The sequence below is a fragment of the Agelaius phoeniceus genome, chromosome 2 (genome assembly GCF_051311805.1).
Source record: "Agelaius phoeniceus isolate bAgePho1 chromosome 2, bAgePho1.hap1, whole genome shotgun sequence".
Lineage (NCBI taxonomy): Eukaryota > Metazoa > Chordata > Aves > Passeriformes > Icteridae > Agelaius > Agelaius phoeniceus.
In genome coordinates this window covers 61,657,038-61,677,218 of record NC_135266.1, presented here as the reverse complement: position 1 = coordinate 61,677,218, position 20,181 = coordinate 61,657,038, and the positions used below count along the sequence as shown (strand labels likewise).

Here is a 20,181-nt window from a genome sequence, read left to right as displayed (position 1 = left end):
CCTCCCTGCCTTTTTTTTTCTTAGAAAATCATTCTAATAAGTTGTGGTTTGCTGACCTGCAGAATCAGTGTTACTATGCATTTTAGCTTTGCTGAGTATCAGTTTGGTCACTTTGCTTTTTCACATGCAGTTCACAACATGACAGAGAATTCTGTTGAAATTTAACAAGCCCTAGGGAAAAAGAATCAGTCAAGTGCAGTCCGATTTATAAAGTGGCAGATAAAGTGGGAAGGGTTTTCCATTACTTCTGCCACATTGGGAGTTTTTTTGATGGATGGGCTATGTCTCATCCATCAAATATGATGAGACAATGGATTTGGAATGACGTCAGCTCATGTTTGGAGGGGTACCGTGACCATGACTGTTCACGATAACATAAGACCTGTAATCTGGATATGTTGGAAAAAGTGGAGGCAAAATTATTACACATGAATTCCTGGCCTAGTACCATAGTTATTTTGTGATTTAGTTCTCAGGAACACAACTTGTTTCATAATGTGAGACTGGCATTTAATCTGAGAAACCTGACTGTTTTGAGAATTATACAAGGCAGCATGGAGCTGTTTAATGTTTAAGTGACAACAAAACATAAAGATGTTGGCCATAATTCTATCTGAAGTAGTATACTTTCCTGTGAAGCTCAGACAAGTATGTTCTTGATTTAAATATCTGGAACTACAGTACATGGTGTGAAACATAAATCCTCTCAGTGCTGGAACCCAGAGACCAAAGGAGCCAGTTGGAAACCTCTCTGAACAGCAAATTTACTGGCTGAGTTAAAAGTCCTTATGCTAGGCTTAGAAAGGACCTTTCTTAACCTTGTCCTTCTGTCCCATTTCAGCAGTACAAATAAGCTATAAAGCTGCCTAAAATGTCAAAGGCCAAAAATTCACTGGTGTGGCAAAGGTGGTTAAGAGCTGGCATTACGCAGAGCAGAGCACGGGGCCATGACCCAGGAGCAGTCTTTGTGAAGTACCACAGCCCCACAAAACTGTCCTGCAGCCACTTCAGCACAAGGCAAAGGACAAAGCAGTCACTGGCAGTCCCAAGTGCTAAAATCCTCTTCTCTAGGCTCCCCCAAATGCAGCTGTAGTACAGCCAAGAACATAACCCACAGAGCTAATCAGTTCAGCTGGTGTGAAAATACCCATGAAAATCTACTGGCTCAACCAGCCAAACCACATGGGCTGCCTACAGATTTTAAGCCATCCAACCCATGCCAACCAAGCTGATGGTGTGGCCAGTCACTGTCCCTTCTCTCCTCCCTCACCACTATCTCCCTACGTGCCCTTTGCTGGGCCCATTTTAGAACAACAGGGAGAGCTGAGACTCTTCTGATGGAGAGGAGGGCAAGGGAGGGGTGGGTGATATCATCAGCTCTGACACTTTCTCTTTTTCATCCTGGAGCAGATGCAAAATGCTGCTCTCTGCTGGCCCTCACTTACTGCTTAAAAAGCTGTTTTCTGCCTCCCTAGTAAAACTGGGGTTAGGTGGGGAGCTGAGAGCTGGTTCAGAGTGGACTAGGATGCATCCTGGTCATGATGTATCCGCTGTAGTCTGAAAAGCTGGTTTCTTTTCAAAGCTCCTGCAGAGTGGAGATGTTTCAAATGAAAGGGTCAGCAAGTGAACAAAGCCAAACTTTCTGAACTTTGCAAACCTCTCCTAGAATTGGCATGAAAGATGTTTTTTCCCATAAATGAATAGAGAGACAAGAATAGCAAGACTTGGGGGAAATTCTGCTTGCTGGCATTGTTGTTTTCTGTGTTCTGTTGCTGGAAAAATCACAGGCAGAACGTACGAGGCAAGACCCAATTAGCTGCTCCAGACCTGACAGGCTTTTAGGCTGCTCAGACAATCTTCTGATTTAACTGCTATGATCTTAGCAAGTGTCACAAGGTTAGATTTGTCCTCACCAGCTAAGCTGGAAACCTCACAGACCGAAGGCAAAGAAAGTAGAAGGCAACTTTAGGTTTCAAGTTATAAAAAGCTGAAACAAATCATTTCAAGTGTTAACAATAGCTGAGACCTTTCTGCTTTAACGCTTTCCTTGCTTGTTGAGCAGAGGCACAAACATAATCCAGGACATTCATGGAAGATGTAATCCTTTGTGATTTCAGCTATTAAGGCCAAAAATAGACAAAGTTTTCAAAGTATGAGCGAATATAATTTTATTCAAAGGCATAATTTGCCTGAATTTCAGGTAGAGTTTAAAGAGAATGGCAAATGTTACTGCTCCAAAGCAAAGGCTTTTCAATTCTGAAATATTACATCCTCCCTCAGAAGTCTGGTGGGGCTACAGCTGCTGAGGCACATCAGGTTTTTTTTCAATAATGAAATAAAAAAACCAAGGACTTTTCTCTGGCTCCATTTGTGCAGCAATTGAATTGTTCAGACTAAAATTTTCCAGAGTATTTCAACCTCAGGCAGATATTCGATGTGTAAAAATTTCAGTCCAAACTGTTAATGATTGGCAAAGCTAAAAGCAACTGACAACAGGGTGTTGTAATAGGAAGTGTCAGACAATTTTAATAATAGATGACCCTGCCTCCTGTTCCATCACTTTGAACACTTCTGTTGTCTAAGGTGTGTGATGTATTTCTCTGTGTGGTTTTTGTCTCCATTTCTTTTTCTTTCTTTCTTTCTTTCTTTCTTTCTTTCTTTCTTTCTTTCTTTCTTTCTTTCTTTCTTTCTTTCTTTCTTTCTTTCTTTCTTTCTTTCTTTCTTTCTTTCTTTCTTTCTTTCTTTTTTATCTCTGATAAGATCTTCATTCAGTTAAGTTTTATGTAACATGGAGTTTCATGGGAATAATTCTTTTTGCAATTAGGAAGTTTCCACCTACCTGTTCTTCATTTATAATCTCTTCATTTATGTCACTAAATGCTTCTCAGTTTTGAATCATGTAACAGAGTCCACAGTACCTGTCCACCTCCCCCTCTATAAAATTCATGAGCTTTGTAATGCTCCTACACAGCTGCCCCTTCTCCCCAGTGAGCAATCCAAGGCTTTTTCAGCTGTGGTTTCTCTAAGCTACTTTATAATGTTCCTGATGATACTCATTGTCCTGTTTTTGCTGTGCTTTTATGTTCCTTGGAGAGGATGGAGTGAGTAATACAGAGCATGGCATGTCAGGTGACAGTCTGGGTTTTATAAGAGGCTTGCAGTAATTTTCCCATACCTTTTTTTCTTACCCCTTATGCAGGCTCATCTTTAATTGGCTTCCCTGACCCCTTCAATGCCCAGTGCCACACTGCCAGGTCTTTACTGCATGAGCCATTCAGCCTGTCCTCTGCAAAGAGACTCATTTGGGATTTGGTAGCACTGGCATCCTTGTGCTCTGCCTTGTCTTTGGTTCCTCTAAAATCCCTTATATATATAAATACATATTTTTTCAGGCAATTTTAGCTCTATGTCTGTTGGATGTTTTGCTGTAACATGAATCCCTCTCTTTTCAATACAATTATTAACATTACTTGAAATCACACCACTCAGGTGGAAAGTGTTTGTTAGTTCCTCTTCTTGAATTTCCATCTCTTTGGCCAGCTTCTGACCTGTATCAACATGACAAGACCTTGTCTCTCACTTTATGCCTGCACAGTTTCCTTGACAGCCTCTTGGGAAAGACTCTGGCAAAGATTTTTTTTCAGTCTTAAATAATTACCCACTATTTATTGAGCATTGCTCAATTATGCTGCATTTTTTGTACACAGAATTTCAAATATAACTACACCTTTATCTCCAACACATTTGCATGCTGCAAGTGTCTTTATGTTATTTTTATATTAATTCACTACCAGAGATTATAGTTGTACACCTTGTAAAACAAGGCTTAACAAAGCCAGTGAAGGAGGTTTAGGTTGGTGTTTCTTTTTCATATTTGAAAAAATATGCTAGGTATATATTAAGAGCAATACTATCATATATCCTTGAACTGACAACCAACACTGCCAATTTTCATCTTGGAACTTACTTTTACAGTTGAATTACAAACCTCTGAAAAAAAATAATTTCAATAAAGCTATTGACAGAACCCTGGCTGTGGAAATGTATGGGGTGGGGCAAAAGAAGCATCTTAATGTAGGTAACATTCCAGCTCACAATTGTTACAAAGAAATGCATTTTCACTAAAAAATGGGTTACAGAATAATTATAATTTGAAGGAAAGTCTGTCTGACATAAATTTGCTTTATTTAAATTTGTAAAAAAAAAATAGATACTTCTTGAAATAATGAACACGTCTTCTGTTCTTGGTGTTTGCAAACCTTGCTTGACAGTAGTGTTAAAGACTGTCACATGTACAGTGTTCTGATGGTAAATTGTAAATACCAAGAAGGGCAATTTCATTTCTGAATGGTGGGGTTGATTGTGTGTGAGTGTGAAATTGCTACACACTTAGTTCACTGCTCTGCAATATTAGCAGCTGAACCTTCAGCGCAGGCTGCCAGAAATTACAGATGAAATTTTCTAGCAGCAAGAATTTTAAATCGCAAGTTTTGCACACAACCACTGACATAATCTAAATTGAAATGTGTTATGCACAGGAGATACAAAACCTGGATTTTTCCTTAATTGAATAAAAGTTTGGCTAATTCTGTGCTCACTGTCTCAGTCTGCTTCCTCTAGTATGCTATTCATTTTTAAAAGTTCCTGATTTCTTTTCAGACAAGATTTTTTCCTGTTAAACTAAGTAATGAAATATGACATTGTAAAAATGTTGCCAAGACTGCTACTTCCTAAAGTGAAATATCACCCCTTTTTTTTTACCCACAAAACCAGACAAGAGCAATGCCTGTATGTTAAGCTATTTTGTAGGTACAGAGATGCAGGTTCTCTTGGGGAGATTCCTTCTTCCTCCTATAATCATTTCTCATATTTTTAGTCCCTTTTTTTTTTGGTGAAGAACATGCTGAGAGGTTTGTGTCTGTTAGGAAATAAAAGCTATGTCATAATAAGTGCCTTGACAAGACATAAGAGCTTTGTACAAATGTTTCAAGATGATTTTTTGGTTGGTTTTTTTTTCTGCTTGATTTGGAAGTTTCTTATTTACTTATCTTATTTTTACCTGTTTTCCAGAAGACTCCAGGCAATGCTGTGTTTGAGCTAAGCTAATGGCTGGCCAGAGAGCCCCAGCTGTTTTATATTTGGCCTGGTGTTCTCCACATGCTCAGCTCCAGTTTATTATTAGTTGAAGCATCCATTTCCCCTTGCTGTGAGAGACAGGAGAGATGGAAGGAGTCACTGGGGGCCAGAAGCATTAACCCAGTTCTGTGCACTGCCCTGCACAGGTCCCAGAGTATCTTCAAAGAACCTCAGGGTGATTTCATCCATTCCAGCTGGCTGCCCCTGGGCTATTTGCCAAAATTAAGGTTTATTAGTCCGCACCGTTCCATTGATAATGGCTCCGGTACGGAGGCCCCAGGGAGGGAGGCTGCAGAGCAGCTGGCCATTCTGGCATCTCTAGCTGCTGCTGACCTTCCTTGTACTAGAGAAATGCCCAGATGGTGGAAAGAAGGGTTTTCTGCTCTGAGGGATATACAGAAGGAATGGAGATGAACTGAAAAATGTATTCATAATGTTGTAATTATTGTACTTGTGCTGGAAAACTTTATGGTTGTGACCCAGATGTCAAAACACACAGAAATTTCTGTCTAAGTCTGCTAAAAGGCTGAGGTAACAGCTTCCAGACATATGGACTACCCTTATCTACCTTAGCATGATGCACATTCTCCTGACACTGGTTTAATGTCAAGCCTCTTTTAAACTGGTCAATGGGATAATTACTGTGCTCAAATAGCATGAAGAGGAACTGCTTTATTAGGAAGTTAGGGGCGTCCCATTTGGGATTTCTCTTCCAGCCATGGAGAGTACTCCAGTTCCCACCATTGCTGGCCATTTGGCCATTGAGTCTGGCTGCCTAAAACAGGCCCTTCAGAGAGCTGAGAGGGCTCTTGTGCTTAGATCATCAAGATCTACAAACAAACATTGAATCATTGTATTCACAGATGGAAAGGGAATTTGAAACATAGTCCTGAATTGCAATGAATGCATCAGAAAATTTTCAAACACTCTGAAATTTGAGAAGTGGGAGGTGGCCAAAGGAAGCCTTCACTAACTAAGAGATGTTTCAGAAACTATAATTCTAAATATTTTCAGCTCAAGCCCAGTACTGCGTTCATGAGCTTACAAGCAATGATAACCTGTGGAAGTTTATAGTATTTATTTATTTAATATTTTTCACTTATTTATTTATGTTTGAGAACATGGGTATTATCACAGGTTTAACAATGAAAAAGATAAAAAAACCCTCTCCTGTTTGATAAGCAACATACTCTGTTTTTGTCTAGCAAACTTTATTACCTTCCCTTCTGGCAGGTCTCTAGCTAAAAACTGAGGGTATTGCAAAGCATTCAATGTTGTGGATTATGCAGATCTGGAGAAATGAGGTTGAATGAGAATTGTGAATAAGTTCCATAGTCTTTTTGCCCTTCTTCCTCTTTTGGATATGGAAGTACTTTGGACAGTACTCTCCATTCTCTCGGTTTGTACAGCTTTCATCCCATCCTCAACACAAAGTGCTTGGTCTTGGGTCTGATTTTGCATCCTCTGCCATCTCTGTCTATGTGCACCTTGTCAGCTCCCTTGTCACCACAGATCACTCTCTTCCTCCCCACATGGCTCCCCAGTGCTGAGGCCATACCTGGCCGTGGTCCCTGTGAATTCCCAAATCCTTCTGGTCTGGATGGAGCTGTGCTGCCCCTGGCCCGAGCCAGCCCTCACCTACAGTACCTTTTATGGGGGGTAAAGGAATGTAAAGTAAGGCACCTGCTTATGTAAAGATAAATGGTTTCTCATGTTCCTGAAGAGGTGTAGTCACCGACACTCTGTGTTTGCAGTGAGACCTAAGCACGTAGCAGTGTGTTCAGGTTGCTGAGGTGCTAGATGGCTTTTATAGCCAAAATCCAGCCAAAATAGCTTTGTCATAGTGCATTGGAGTTTAATTAAGATAGCTATTTCTACAGACACTCAGGAGCATTACTTGCTGCTCTCAACTCTGGATTCTTTTCAGATCATGTTTTATGTAGCATAGTATTCTCAAGATAGGATTCTTGGTTAATTCTTAACCAATAAACAGTTTATTAATTCACCAAGTACCACTCTATTACTTACTCAACAGTTAGTTAATCAAATTTAAATCCAACATGTATTCTGCTCATGCACAGAGCATTCAAATATTGTCCCACAAATTACTGCCATAAACTGTATGGAGGTCAAACAGTTCTAGCGGAGGATAATACAAAATATCGAGATTCCTTACTAGTTTCATATACAGACAGCAAACATTTGCTATATCTAGTATACTTAACCTTCTTCTGGTACTCAGGGGGTTAAAGATACTGTAGATTTAAGAGTTTTGACACTGTTATTTAAATGATTTAGCATAAAAGAAACTAAGAAAATAGTACCAGGAATAATAATTTAAAATTATAGCTTAAATCTCTCTTTTGGCTATTTGCTCAGACTTTTAAAAGAGAAGCATGCATGTAGAATAACTTGGTTAAAAGTTTGAAATATCATAGTCAAGATTTTCCAGCTGATTACACAGGACAACTTTCTGTCCTCTCTTGTAATGGCACCAAAAGAAATGCATCCTGTGCAATAAAGCTCATTGATATTTTCATCCAAAAAATAAACCTGGAGGAGGCACAAAAATTCCTCTGCTTTAGGAAGCCCCTGAGCAGCAGAGTTAGAGTTGGAGGTTGGAAGAAAATTATATGGAAGTGTCACTTGAGAATCGTTCTGTTCTGGTACTGAACAAAATCAGGGATTTGCTGCTGGAGGCAGGTGTCTGAGCTAGGGGGCTGGAAGGACCCTTCAGTCAGTCAGAGCACAGTTTTTTGTTGTGTTTCTGTGAGAACCTGACTGTGCAGCTGATACACCTTTCTGGGTTGTACAGCTTCTTTCCAGTTTTGGCAAGGCTGTTGTTACTCCTGTGACCCTGGAAAGGCAAGGAGAGTGTTTGTATGCATTCCACAGATTCGAGAATCCACACAGTAACTCCAGCTTAATAGCCAGAACTTCTTTCATGATTCATGAGAAAAATGAGTCCCCTTTTGTTTTCATTTGGAAAATGTCCAATGGAATGTCTGAATTTCTTTTTCTTTTTTCACCCATTTTCTCTGAGGTCAGATTAATAACCAGAAGATGGTATTTTACCATCTTTTACACGCTGAAAGCTTTTTATGTTTCATTTATTATAAGGATCATATTTCAGTATTAGCATAGCCTGGGAATTGAAATTTTTCCTATTTCTCCAATTTCTTTTCAGTATTCATTTACATCTTATGAGCTTGTATCTTCTAATAAACTTTTTTTTTTCTTTTTGTGCCTGTACAAATGCCTCTCAAATTTCTGGAATACAGCACTTTCCTAGACATCAAGCAAGAAAAAAAATCCATTAACAGTTCCTAGGCTGTGTAATCATGTTTTATTTATTTCTTTTCTCATCTTCTAGGACTTTGAAGTGAAAGGTGATCTTGCTTTCAAGGAACATGGCGACATTTTATTTTAGGAAGAGGTTCAATTGGCAAACAGACTGAACAGCTTCCACTGGAGCTTGGAGAGGCTACTTAGTTTGGCTGAAGCTAACCTTACTAAATAGCCCATTGCAATGAGCACAAAATTGAAGAAATAGAGGGAAAAATCTCAGAACAGGGGAGGATTGTCCTAAGCAGCAAATAGTGAGCACACAAAGACTTTTGAAAGTCAGGAAATAGCAGCTGTGCACATTTTATAGCATATAGGCAATGTATTACATTGCATCTTGCACATTGGCCAGCCCCATATTTTTGCAGCTCAGGAGCCATTAACTGGGGACCAGGTGGCACTGTGCACAATTTGCATTTTTGTTATTTTCCTCACAATGGACTTGTGACTGACCCTCTGCAAGGAAGTGATTTATTGGTGAAAAGGTGGAAGGAGCCCATCGTTCCTATTCTGTGGAAAGGTTCTGAAGCAGCAGAGACTTTGGGAAGGTCACTACTCTGGATGTTGCAAGGGGCTATAAACTCATGAATCCTTCAAAATCCTGAAACAGGTCAAAAGAGCCTGTGGATAAAGTATAGACACAGACAGTCCAGACAATATTGCTGTCTTTTCCTCTTTCCCTCTCCTTCATCTCTTTCCCTACATTTATTTTGATTTTTCTCTTCACATTTTCCCTTCTTTGCTATTTTTCTGTTTTCTACCATTTCAATTTTCATCCCCACATGTTTCTGCTGCAATAGCAATAGGGTTTTCCACATGGAAGAGAAGCTGATTGTGGATGGAGACTAAGATTAGTCACTTTTTTTCTGGCTTAGCTTCTTATACATGCAGCTGTCAGGCATTAAAAACTGACAAGCCATCATCAGATTCCCTCAACATTAAGCCCTGAATTTTCCAGATCACTCTAGGGCTTGTCTGTCAGGTATTTTTTTGCAGACATATTCTAAGATGAAATTAAATAGATTCACCATGGACAGGTAGTGCCTGAAACCCCTCTGAGGTAAAAATAGCACTAGTGGCTATCCATAAGCAGAAACAGTATTAGAAATAACAATAATGTTGTAGATTTCTTAAAACAACAGGGTTGAAATTGCATCTCTGGGGGAGAGTGGCATCCATTGTAGTAATGCTTTGTCGTATTATTATTATTATTTGTTATTCTCTCCTATTATTTGCATTGCATTAGAAGCTCTAAACAAGATTGAGGTCCTGTTGTGCCAAGCGCTGCAGCAATAAAGGATGAACCAGGATTCACCCCATGATTTGCTTGTAAAAAGAGAAGGTGTTTTTTTTTAATTTAGTCTTTGTCATGTATATTGCTCTAAATACAGTGTTTGTCAAGTGATTTTTGTGGGCAGGGATCAAGAGGAGTACAGATTTGCTTTTAGTGTTTTCAGCTACAGCATAACTGGCTCTGAAGAACGGCATCTAAAGTTTTGGGATCGTCTGCTATAAACTATTCTTCTGTGCAGACACTGTGCCTTCTTCAAAAAAGCAAGTACAATAATACAGCCCTAAAGCTTTGTCAGTGATATATGTCTCATAGATGCAATTTTCAAGTGGCAAGTGTTTTGATGATGCTACAAGGGCTTTGTTTATGAAGTGGGTCTGGCAGACACTGTAGAGTTCACATAAATTATAACTTCATTGATTATTAATGAGAAACATTCATCTGGATTCCCCCTCACCCTCTGTTTTGTCAAAACTCCCTTAGAGACTTGCATTTGCTACAGACCAGGCTCTATTTCATAGAATGTAGCTCTTGCTGAGTGGTGTTAACAGGGATTCCCTGGCCAGCTGAGGAAGCCAGAGGTCAAGAAGCTGATTTCCTGGCCCTTCTCAGCTCACTCCTTCCCACTCCTCCAAACACACACCTTCACATCTGCACACACACACACAAACTCAAACACTGACCCTGCCCCCTTTCTCCTGTTCCTGCAGGAGTCCTGTGCTCACATGGTCCTTCCTTGGCTGTGTTCCTGCAGCATCTCTGTAGGGACATCTGCCCACGTCTTCAGCACTCAGTTCTTCAACAACCCAGGACTAGAGGAGTGCCTACAAAGACATCTCTGCCCTTCCACTTACCTGCTGATGGTTTTAAAAGGGGCCAAAATCAGAGGTTCCATATCCATATTCCTTTGTAGTCGTTCCACAGAGACAAAGGTCACTTTGCCAAACACATGGCAAACTATAAAAGCAGAAATGAAAACTGGAATCTTGTGGATAAGGTGAATAAGGGATTCATGATTTCTCAGGATGGAAGATCTAGAAGGTGCACCTGGAACTGCCAAATACCTTGCTTTAGCAAAGAAAAGGAAGCACAATTCCCAACTCAGTTGCTACTCACTAGCACACTGTGAAAGCCACAGATACAAAGAGGTTCCAATGGATTCAAAATATAAGTAGGTACATAGCAGGATTTAGTAAAAAGGTATAAATCATGTTATGTGGAATAGATGCCTGCTAGAAAGCATAGTTCAGTTATGACCTCTTCACTGGAAATATGTAAGCACTCAGTGTACATAAGCTAAGAATATTTTGCTCTTTACCAGCTTGTTTCTTATTCTGGTGCCTCAGGCTTCTGCTACTGGCCACAGTCAGATGGTCCTTGCTGTGAGACAGGATGATAGTGGCTAAGCTGGTCAAATGGAGGAGCTGTCAGATGTTTTTTACCCCACTTTTGTTTATTGCTATGTGCTTAGAAGTTTACCAGACAATCCAGCATCTGTTTTAGAGACAGGCAAGTCTAGACATTTAATGATCTCTAAACTGGTCAAGGAAATGTGTTCAAAGATGCTGATGAGAGAAGCCCTAAATATTGACCAACAAGTCACATCCACCAAAAGCTTTGTGAAACCCAGAAGATGTTAGGAATTGAATGACCAGGGAAAACAGTGATCCAGCCTTGATCTCTGGCTGGCAGCTGAATATTCATTCTTAATTGCTCCTAGGGAAAATATTAGATTGTGATGATAATAAAGGCACTGGCAGACTGCTGAGTTTTGAGGGAGAATTTTAGATAAAATGCAATTTTTTAGAGTAACTCTTCCTTACTCTAAAAAGGCACTTTCTTTATTTCAAATAAAAAATGGGAACAATTTATTTTCTAGTGACAGTATATATGTGTATGTACACATATATGTATGTATATATGTATATCTGTATTTGTTATTAGGGAGGCAGATTCTCTGTTAGATGTGCTCTTTTTCAGGAAAATTTTAATTTCAACTTTTAGAAATCAACTCAATATTCAGTCTCAAAATACTCAGCAATGATATTTCTGAAGTGCACAATCAAATATCTGGTCTCCAGATCTTTTTTTTTCCTCCACAGAAAACAAACTTTAAGAAGCATCTTAATACATTTACTGACAGCTGCTTCCAGGACTGTCCTGGTGCTTTCTGTTCATGTTGGCATTCCCTAGCAGAAAACAGACTATTTTTGTAGGTGTAAAATTATCACTCCCAGGCCATGGGAACCATTTCAGCATTTACTATTTTTGTTAGTTGCTTTGTGCTCAGATCATTGTTTTCTTGCTCACCATTTCTCTGTGTGTTTGACCAGGAGGTCTGAGCCACATGGCTGATGATGTCCATGGTGGAAACCTTCCATGTTTCCTTCCCCTGTTTTGTGGATGTTCTTATGCATCCAACAGAAATACAACTTGGCAGCTGTCATGAAACTCCACAGAAACAACTGGCAGTTGCAGGCAAAAAAAAAAAAAAAAAAAAAAAAAAAGAAAAAAAAATAAAAAGACACACCCAAGGGCTAATACTATGAATCTTAAAGGGGATTTTACACTTAAAAATTAATTTTGAGCAGATTAATACCTTGTGGCAAGGGCTGGTGGAAGTGTGGTGGTAACTTAGTACTGGCAATGGAGTGCAATACCCAAAAGCAGAGCTGGCAGGAATAAAGATCCTCGTTACCTGAGCACAGCAATAATGGGGCAAAAATATAAAGTGATTCAGACAGCAACTGCTGCCAAAGAAGGAAAGAAGGATGGCTCTACAAGACTGTGTGGCTATTTTTATGGAAAACAAAGTTGTTCCAAAATGGACCCTAATAAAAGCAATTGTTTTACACTACTTGCTGTGTTAGAATGTAGTTTTCATCAAAGGAATTTTATTGTTCTTCTGGTTTTTTTCAGACTCAGAGATTTCCAGTGAAATGTTTTGTTCTTTTATTCCCCTTGAAAGAAAAAGAAGCTTTAAAAACTACTCCACATGTTCAAGGTTTTTCTTATTGTCTCTCTGACTGCCAATTCCAAATATTTGCTTTCCAGAGGTTTTTATTGTTCTCCACCATGCCAATTTCTTATTAGATGAAACAGGAATTAACTTGTTTTGCCTAATTTAGGCCTCTCCATTTCAAAATATTTTCTCTTCAAAATATTGATGTTAAATACTTTTATTTTCCTATGCAAATGCGTGAATGTTCAAGCCTTTTGCACAGTATGCACAAGTACTCTAACTTGATCAACATGTGCTATTCCATTCCTAAAGTTCTTTATGATCTCTGTTTACTTTCCATTTTAATGATTTCATTTATTAATTCCTTATTAACATTTTTAAATGAAAATTTTGTCTCTTCTTCTGGATTGGTTTTATAATTTATAAACCCTTATCTAATTGCATAAATATAAATAGATCCCTTTAAAAAGAATGCCATGATTACTGAAAACATAAAATATTGCTTTTTTAACTCTTCAGGTGCACTGCTTATAAATGTAATATATCTTTTTGTTTGATGTAACATATTAAAGTCTACAGTATTTTAATAATCATATCTTTAAGGGGATCTGTTAAAAAAATCATATGTGGGCAGGACTGATTCCTATTTTTTGAAATCCTTGCATAACTGTTATAATTTTCTTTCATGCTGAAGACCAACAATCTCACCAGTTAGTTCAACAGGAGTTGCCTCCAGTGCTAAGTTTGGTGTCCTGGCCCTGCTCCAGATAGGCATTTTGCCAGAACGTGGAGCAGACTGCAGTGGTGGTGCTGATGGATGATCATCCCTTGTTTGTAGACAAGAGCTATATATCCAACTTCTATTATTGCACCACTCAATAGCATTAATATAGTTAAACTTGGGATTCTTCTAGATCCTATCACAGATGTGGCAAATTTATTGACTTTCTTTTCCGGTGACTTTATCATTCTTTTTTCTCTGCACCTCAGAGTCCAGACCAGTATTTCCTCTGGACACTCCATCTATAGTGTCTTGTCATGGTTTGTCAGCAATATCCAGGTGGCATGCATCAGCTTCTCTGGAGATGCAAGCATCACCAGTCTCTTCTGGTTTCCAAACAAGAGCTTCACTCTTTAGAAATCCATCTGGATTTTCCATCGCTGCTATGCATAATAATAGTTTTTAGTTTTCAGAGAATGATTTTCTTTTCCAGGATGTTTGAGAGTTGATGCCCGTGCATCCTCTCAGTGCTCATGCTATGGATGAAAGCATTTCATTCTCAGTTTAACACACTGGGAAAATGAAGCAACTGATTCAAGAGGACAGAGAATTTAAACCTGGTCAGGGTTAATATCTGTTCGTGCCTTCAGTAGTCTTGCTATTGACCTTAGCAGGGCTTGGATTAGTGCCTGCAAGATGTGGAATTAGATTTCAAGAATTATTGACTGAGTCCTCTTCAGTATACCTCAGCACTATCACCTTCTGAAGGCACAGAGTCCCGGCACTCCTAGAAGGACATTCCATGAGTGTTGGACCCCAGCACTTTGCTCATGCTCCTGTCGATTGATTCTAGTTGTAAAAGAAACTGATGACAAAGCCATGCACTTATTTAACACAGGCAAAGTTACTTACAAAGTCACATCTACTTGGATGTGCCAGGAATGAGTGGCAAATAATTTTCTTCTGCTTAATTCACAAACCTGTTCTGATTAACATGCAGCCTAAAAACTCTCCTCCCCATGCCCAGATTTGCAGTGTTTGTGGACATGAGTTTCCCTGTGGCCATCTCCCTTAGATTTGTTTTTCTCTGTGTCTGCAGCACTGCCAAAGGAAAATTCAGAGAACTGTACCTTATTGAAACCTGCCGTCTTTGCTCTGGGTGAGAACACGTGCCTGTGGTTTGGGCAGAGTTTGCTGTTATTTCATGTCACTAGCCCAGGAGAAAAGCTGAAATGTATCTGGTGGTTGTCTTAAGGACAGAACAGCAAAAGCTAAATACACCTTGTGGTAGCACTTGACAGATGATGACCTTTTTCCTTGGCTGTGACATGGGGCCTGAAAGGTACTTATGGGACAGGGAGAACTTGGCCTTCTGTCCATCATCTTGTGCCTGTGCTTCAGAATGCTGCAGCTCTACTGTGGATATTGGATTCAATATGAAATTTCATACCTGGCTGGGACTGTAGCAGACCCTACACTTGTCCAGAGGGATGGACAAAATGCCTCATTTGTCATCTCCTGATGCCAGGGGAGGACTGGTATGGCACAGTGTGTTGTGTGCTAGCATGGTGACCTGCTTTGCATGCCACTGAGCTCTGTGGGATGTTTTAGCAGGGAGTAACAAAGATGGAGGTCCACCCACAGCCAGAGAGTGCTGCACAGGGTCGTCTTCTGTGACTGTCAGAAGCCTGACTTGTGAAACTGAGATTAAGATTATCAGCAGAGCCTAAGGACTTCTTTGAATTATGTGTTAGCCTTTACCTCTAGCTTCATTTCCCAGCATTCACCATGAATATTTAATATATGGCCACCAGTGCATCTTGCAGAATAAATGACAGGCTCCAAGTTTCAAAGCTAAATCTGAAAAGCAATGCATATACATTGATACTGGAAAAAAAAAAAAAGCATCACACCCAGAGCAAATCCTTTTTCAAAACCCACTTATTAAAAAAAGTAATGTAATATCATGACTTTTCATTAATACTAGTCTTTACTAAGCCTAAAGCAAATCCTTGCTTACTGTGCACTTGCTATGCTTGTTGTACACGACTGCCTGAAGGTGGTGAAGGCTCGCAGTCAGTGCGTGAAGAACAGGGAGCGTGCGGCTGAGACAGATATGAGCTCCTTTAGAGTAGTTCTCAGTCCTCAGTTGTCCTTCCTGGAGAATATGATTATGGATGTTTCACAGGAACAATAATGCTAATTTTCAGCCCCCACAGAGCATTTTACACCTGCAAAGTGCTATAAAAATGTGAGCTAATACTCACCAATAAGTGAGTATTGCTGTGCCTGTTTTATAGATGCAGAACTGAAGATACAGAAAGGTCAGAGGCCTGACCCAGGGCCACATAGCTTCCCAGATGCAGATTTAGGATGAAGAAACTGGTGTCTCTCTGGTCACATTTCATTAATCATGCTGCCTTCTTAAAATTAACTCAAATCTCATATACATACACCTATATACATATATGTGTATATGTATGTATAAAATACTTGAGAAGGAGTTGTTTCCCTCTTCCCTCTTTGCTTCTTCAAAATAAACAAGCTCCTGAGCTACCAATCCCCATGTTTACACGTATCATTAAGTACTTTCCAGTTGCTAGCCAGAAAACTCAGCAGAAAATCTGTAGAACACCAAAGTAACTCTCTTCTTTTAAATAATTGATGATGCCAAATAGCAGCAGTGTTATGCCAACAAAGAGATCGGTCTCTCAAAATATTTTATTCATTTTGCCTCAAGAAACCCAAAGCCTTGTTTTTAGCGAAAGTGAATTTCAGAAGTTGGCTCTCAATTCCTCTGAAACATCTGCTTATTACAATTCTTGGTGTTAAAGCACTGGTGCTCCCTGGTAAATCTTTCAGCTTTAAGTAATACGTATGGAAGTCTTGGCAAGGAGAGCAGGAAGGAGAAAGAGAAATGCTTGCCAAATATTCATCTTACTTTATAAGGCTGTAGTGGTATATGTTAATAGTACATGTGTTGAGGTGAATCTACTAATCCGATTAAATAACAGGACAAGAAGGAATTAATTCCAAGGTTCAAAAAGACTCCATTCTCTGCAGCTGTAAATTTATATTCCAGGGTAAAATGGTTAGAAGTCTTGGCTAACTAGACATCTATAAAGCAGCCAGAAATGGATCTTTCTCTGTATTGTTTGTAAATCAAGGTCACTTATGTGAGAAGGCTATGTTGTGATAAATCTGTCTGACAATTAGATGGAGAGGACATATCAATGTTAAATTATATTCTTTTTATGCTTTGGGCAGAAAGCAATGTAAACACCACAGTAGCATTATGAAAAGAAAATTGCATTCCAGATAATAACAGATATTCATGGTGCATGGTTTTACACATTAGTGTGCTACATTTTACTCAGTCATGTTAATATTTTAGATTATGTAACGTTCCCTTCTTTATGCGTAGTTTATTTTTTTTCGCTGAGAATGCAGCTCCCTCCTCCTCATCCCCCTCCCCCTCTTCCTTTCCCTTTCTCTCTCCTTCTCCCTCTCTTCTCCCTATTTCTCTGCCTTTTCCATTTTTCTATTTTTCCTTTTCCCCTTGTCCTAATTTTCACAGTGATGCTTGTGAAACAAACAAGGACAATGGACTTAAAGGGAAACTCGCCATACAAGAAAATTTTAACAGGTAGTTTCAAGATTTATAAGCCAGAATTTTATGTTCTATGCTTACAGATTCAATCTGTGTACCAGGCTTTGATCCAAGCCTTAGCATGATGACTGGAATCACTCCAATTAACCCAATGATACCAGGCATGGGGTTAGTGCCACCACCACCACCAACAGATGTGCCTGTAGTCAAAGAAATAATTCACTGCAAAAGCTGCACACTCTTTCCTCCAAACCCAAGTAAGTCATCTGAAGAAAGAATGTTATTTTCCTAAATACATTGCATGAATATTTTTTATCTAATAACAGTTATGCTTTATAATTACAGGCATGTGTGGTCTTTCCTCCTAAGTCTATTCTGTGTGTAAAGCATGGTATGGTATAAGTGTATCCTTATTCACCTCTGTAAGGTCACATAAAAAACTGTGAAGCTTGTACAAAAAAGAAAAAAACTTAAAGAAAAGTAACAGCCTGAAGATCTACACTTCTCATAGTATATACCTGTCTTTCCTGTAGATCAGGATGTCACAAAACATGGTGCTGTTCAAAACATGGTGCTGTTCATCTCTGTGCTCCCATTCAGGTGCCTGTAGTTAGATGGGACCAGTCGAGGCTCATGTCCCTGAACTGGGACTGTAGGGGTGCAGTACCTTGCACCCCAAACTGCCTCTCTACAGTCCCTTTTTGAGGGACATGGAGAGAAAGGGGGCTACAGCTTCTCTCCTGCCATTTTTCAAAAGGTTCAACATGGCAGATGAGTTCCTTTTTCTTTTAGAAAGCAGGGACCAGGTTCCTTCCTGTTCCTGATGTGACTGTGCAAATGGAAAACTCTTCCCACTCAGATACCAGGCACAAACTCTGATTTTGAGTGTTGACCCCATGAGTTTCAGACCCATGATACCAGTGACTTTCAATATCACTGTGAAATGAAAACATTGAGCAAATATTCAGGTGCTCTGGATTTGCAGTGCATCCAGATCACAGTTTAATCAAACTGGTTATGTATGTGAGTATGTATGTATGTATGTATGTATATATATATATATATATACACTTTAAGGTTGCAACCTCCTTTACTGTGTGAAAGGGCCAAAAAATAAGTAATATTAGTGATATTCATTCTTAGAGAATTACTTTCACTGTCTACTAACAAGGTGAAGTGTTATAATAGCTTTTATTTTTTATATGGCTTTCAAAAATTTAATCGTTTTTCCGATATAGGTGTTTATAAATTCTCTCTCTATGTACATGAAGGTAGCATTTTTAGCTACTCCACCTCACGAGCACTTGTAAACAATGAGGTTATCCTTCCCCTGTGCTGCTGTCTGCTCCATTATCTGGCAACAAGACAAAACAGATAACCGGCAGAGTGTTTTCATCATGCTGTCACTTTGTTGTGTTTCCCACTTTTTTTTTTCTGTTTGCTGTGCTCCTGTACACTGAGACAGAAATGAAATTATGCTAATACCAGGGAAAGGTGTCCAGTCCAAGTGCACAGGGTGTACACAGCATGGGCTTGCTCACAGCCCACACACATGGTGAGCATGGCGAGTGATGGGTATGAGCCAGAGATGGGGCAGTTCAGGCTTTGAATGCACTGCACTAGAGCCTGAGATCTGTGCTCAGGGTCCAATCAGGTGCAGAAGCTCCTCTGCTTTGAAACTGAATATTTTTATGGATTTTGTGTGGCTGTACAGGGAAGAGAAAGACCATTTTAGGCCGCACTGTCTGTCCTGGTGAACAACCTGCAGTGGCAAGAATAAATGTTTGAAGTAACACCTGAAGCTTGAAAAGGTTTAGATTCAAGTAATCAGTTTTGGATAATCTCTGCACTATTCAATTATTTTGCTTATCCCTTTCTTCTGCCTCTATGTCAGGTAACTGTTGCTGCCCAGAACTGATTAAAGGGATGAGTAGAGCCAATGGATCAAAAGGCGAATTTTGTATTCCAATGTGATTTCTGTTTTGACTTAGATCTTCCACCACCTTCAACAAGAGAGAGACCTCCTGGGTGTAAAACAGTGTTTGTTGGAGGATTACCAGAAAACGCAACGGAGGAAATTATTCAGGAAGTCTTTGAGCAGTGTGGAGATATAACAGCAATTCGGAAAAGCAAGAAGAATTTTTGTCACATCCGTTTTGCAGAGGAGTTCATGGTTGATAAAGCCATTTACCTTTCTGGTACTTCACATTCTTTAATGGATTTTCCTTGCTTCTCATTTGTATTTTGTGATGCTAATGCTTGCTTGTTTTCTTAGCTTTTATCTCGGCAAATCTTTCCTGAACTCAGTGGCTGTAGCATGAAGTGGCAAGGGGCAATTCTGTTACTTCTCCCTGTCTGCCAAGACTCATGCGTGGTGTTTTATGTTACTTACCTGGGAGCAATTTCCAGCCATCCCACAACAATGCAACAGATCCTGAAATTCACTACAGAACAATCTTATTTTCCATTTACACAGGTTTATATAGTTTTGCTCACAGGTTGTGGAAAGAGGAGGGCACCAGGCCAGGAACTCTGCTGTTTTCCAGTGCCAATTTTTCTGATAGGCTGGCAATTTCACTGGCATATTTTTATAGATTTGTGGTGCAGCCTGAATAAAGTCTGTCTTTATGCATGTATGTATTCAGCTACTGCATGGGTTAGATTCTGAGCCCCATCTGTAGGCTACGTCTGTTGCCTCCCATGACAATGAGTGCTGCAGAAATTACAGTTTGTAAAATTTCAGAATCTCTTCATTTTCCAACAAAGGAACAGACAAAAAGAAAACCCAAAACAGAACAAAAAAACAAGGAAACAATCCCCTCCTCCCCCAATCTCTAATTTACTGGGGAAAAAATTAAGAAAAAAAAGATGAAAAACAAGTCTGCTTTTTTGGCTTCTGTGACTGTCAGTGTCCTCTTAAGGTTAATTTCTATCATTTGAGGATTGACTTGCTGAACAAGTCCTTTTTCACCTTACTAAGTTGGCTCACATGCACTGTATGTATTTGTCTGCACTCCACAGGCTGTTTCATCCATATTTTTGGGTCCTGGAGAGACTCAAAAGCACTGTTTTCACTGACAATTTTAGTGTAACACTTTCAACCCATATACAATGTA

The 20,181-nt window shown here is 39.4% G+C and overlaps 1 protein-coding gene across 7 annotated transcripts in view; it reads left to right on the top strand.

Annotated features, from left to right (window-relative positions):
- ENOX1 (ecto-NOX disulfide-thiol exchanger 1) overlaps positions 1-20,181 on the top strand; it is a 358,181-nt gene that overhangs the window by 239,844 nt on the left and 98,156 nt on the right. For all 7 annotated transcript variants that reach the window (XM_077173669.1, XM_077173673.1, XM_077173668.1 and 4 more), the window contains 2 exons: positions 17,149-17,322; positions 19,057-19,263. In XM_077173669.1, the coding sequence (XP_077029784.1) occupies positions 17,149-17,322; positions 19,057-19,263 (381 nt within the window). The remainder of the gene's footprint in view (positions 1-17,148; positions 17,323-19,056; positions 19,264-20,181) is intronic.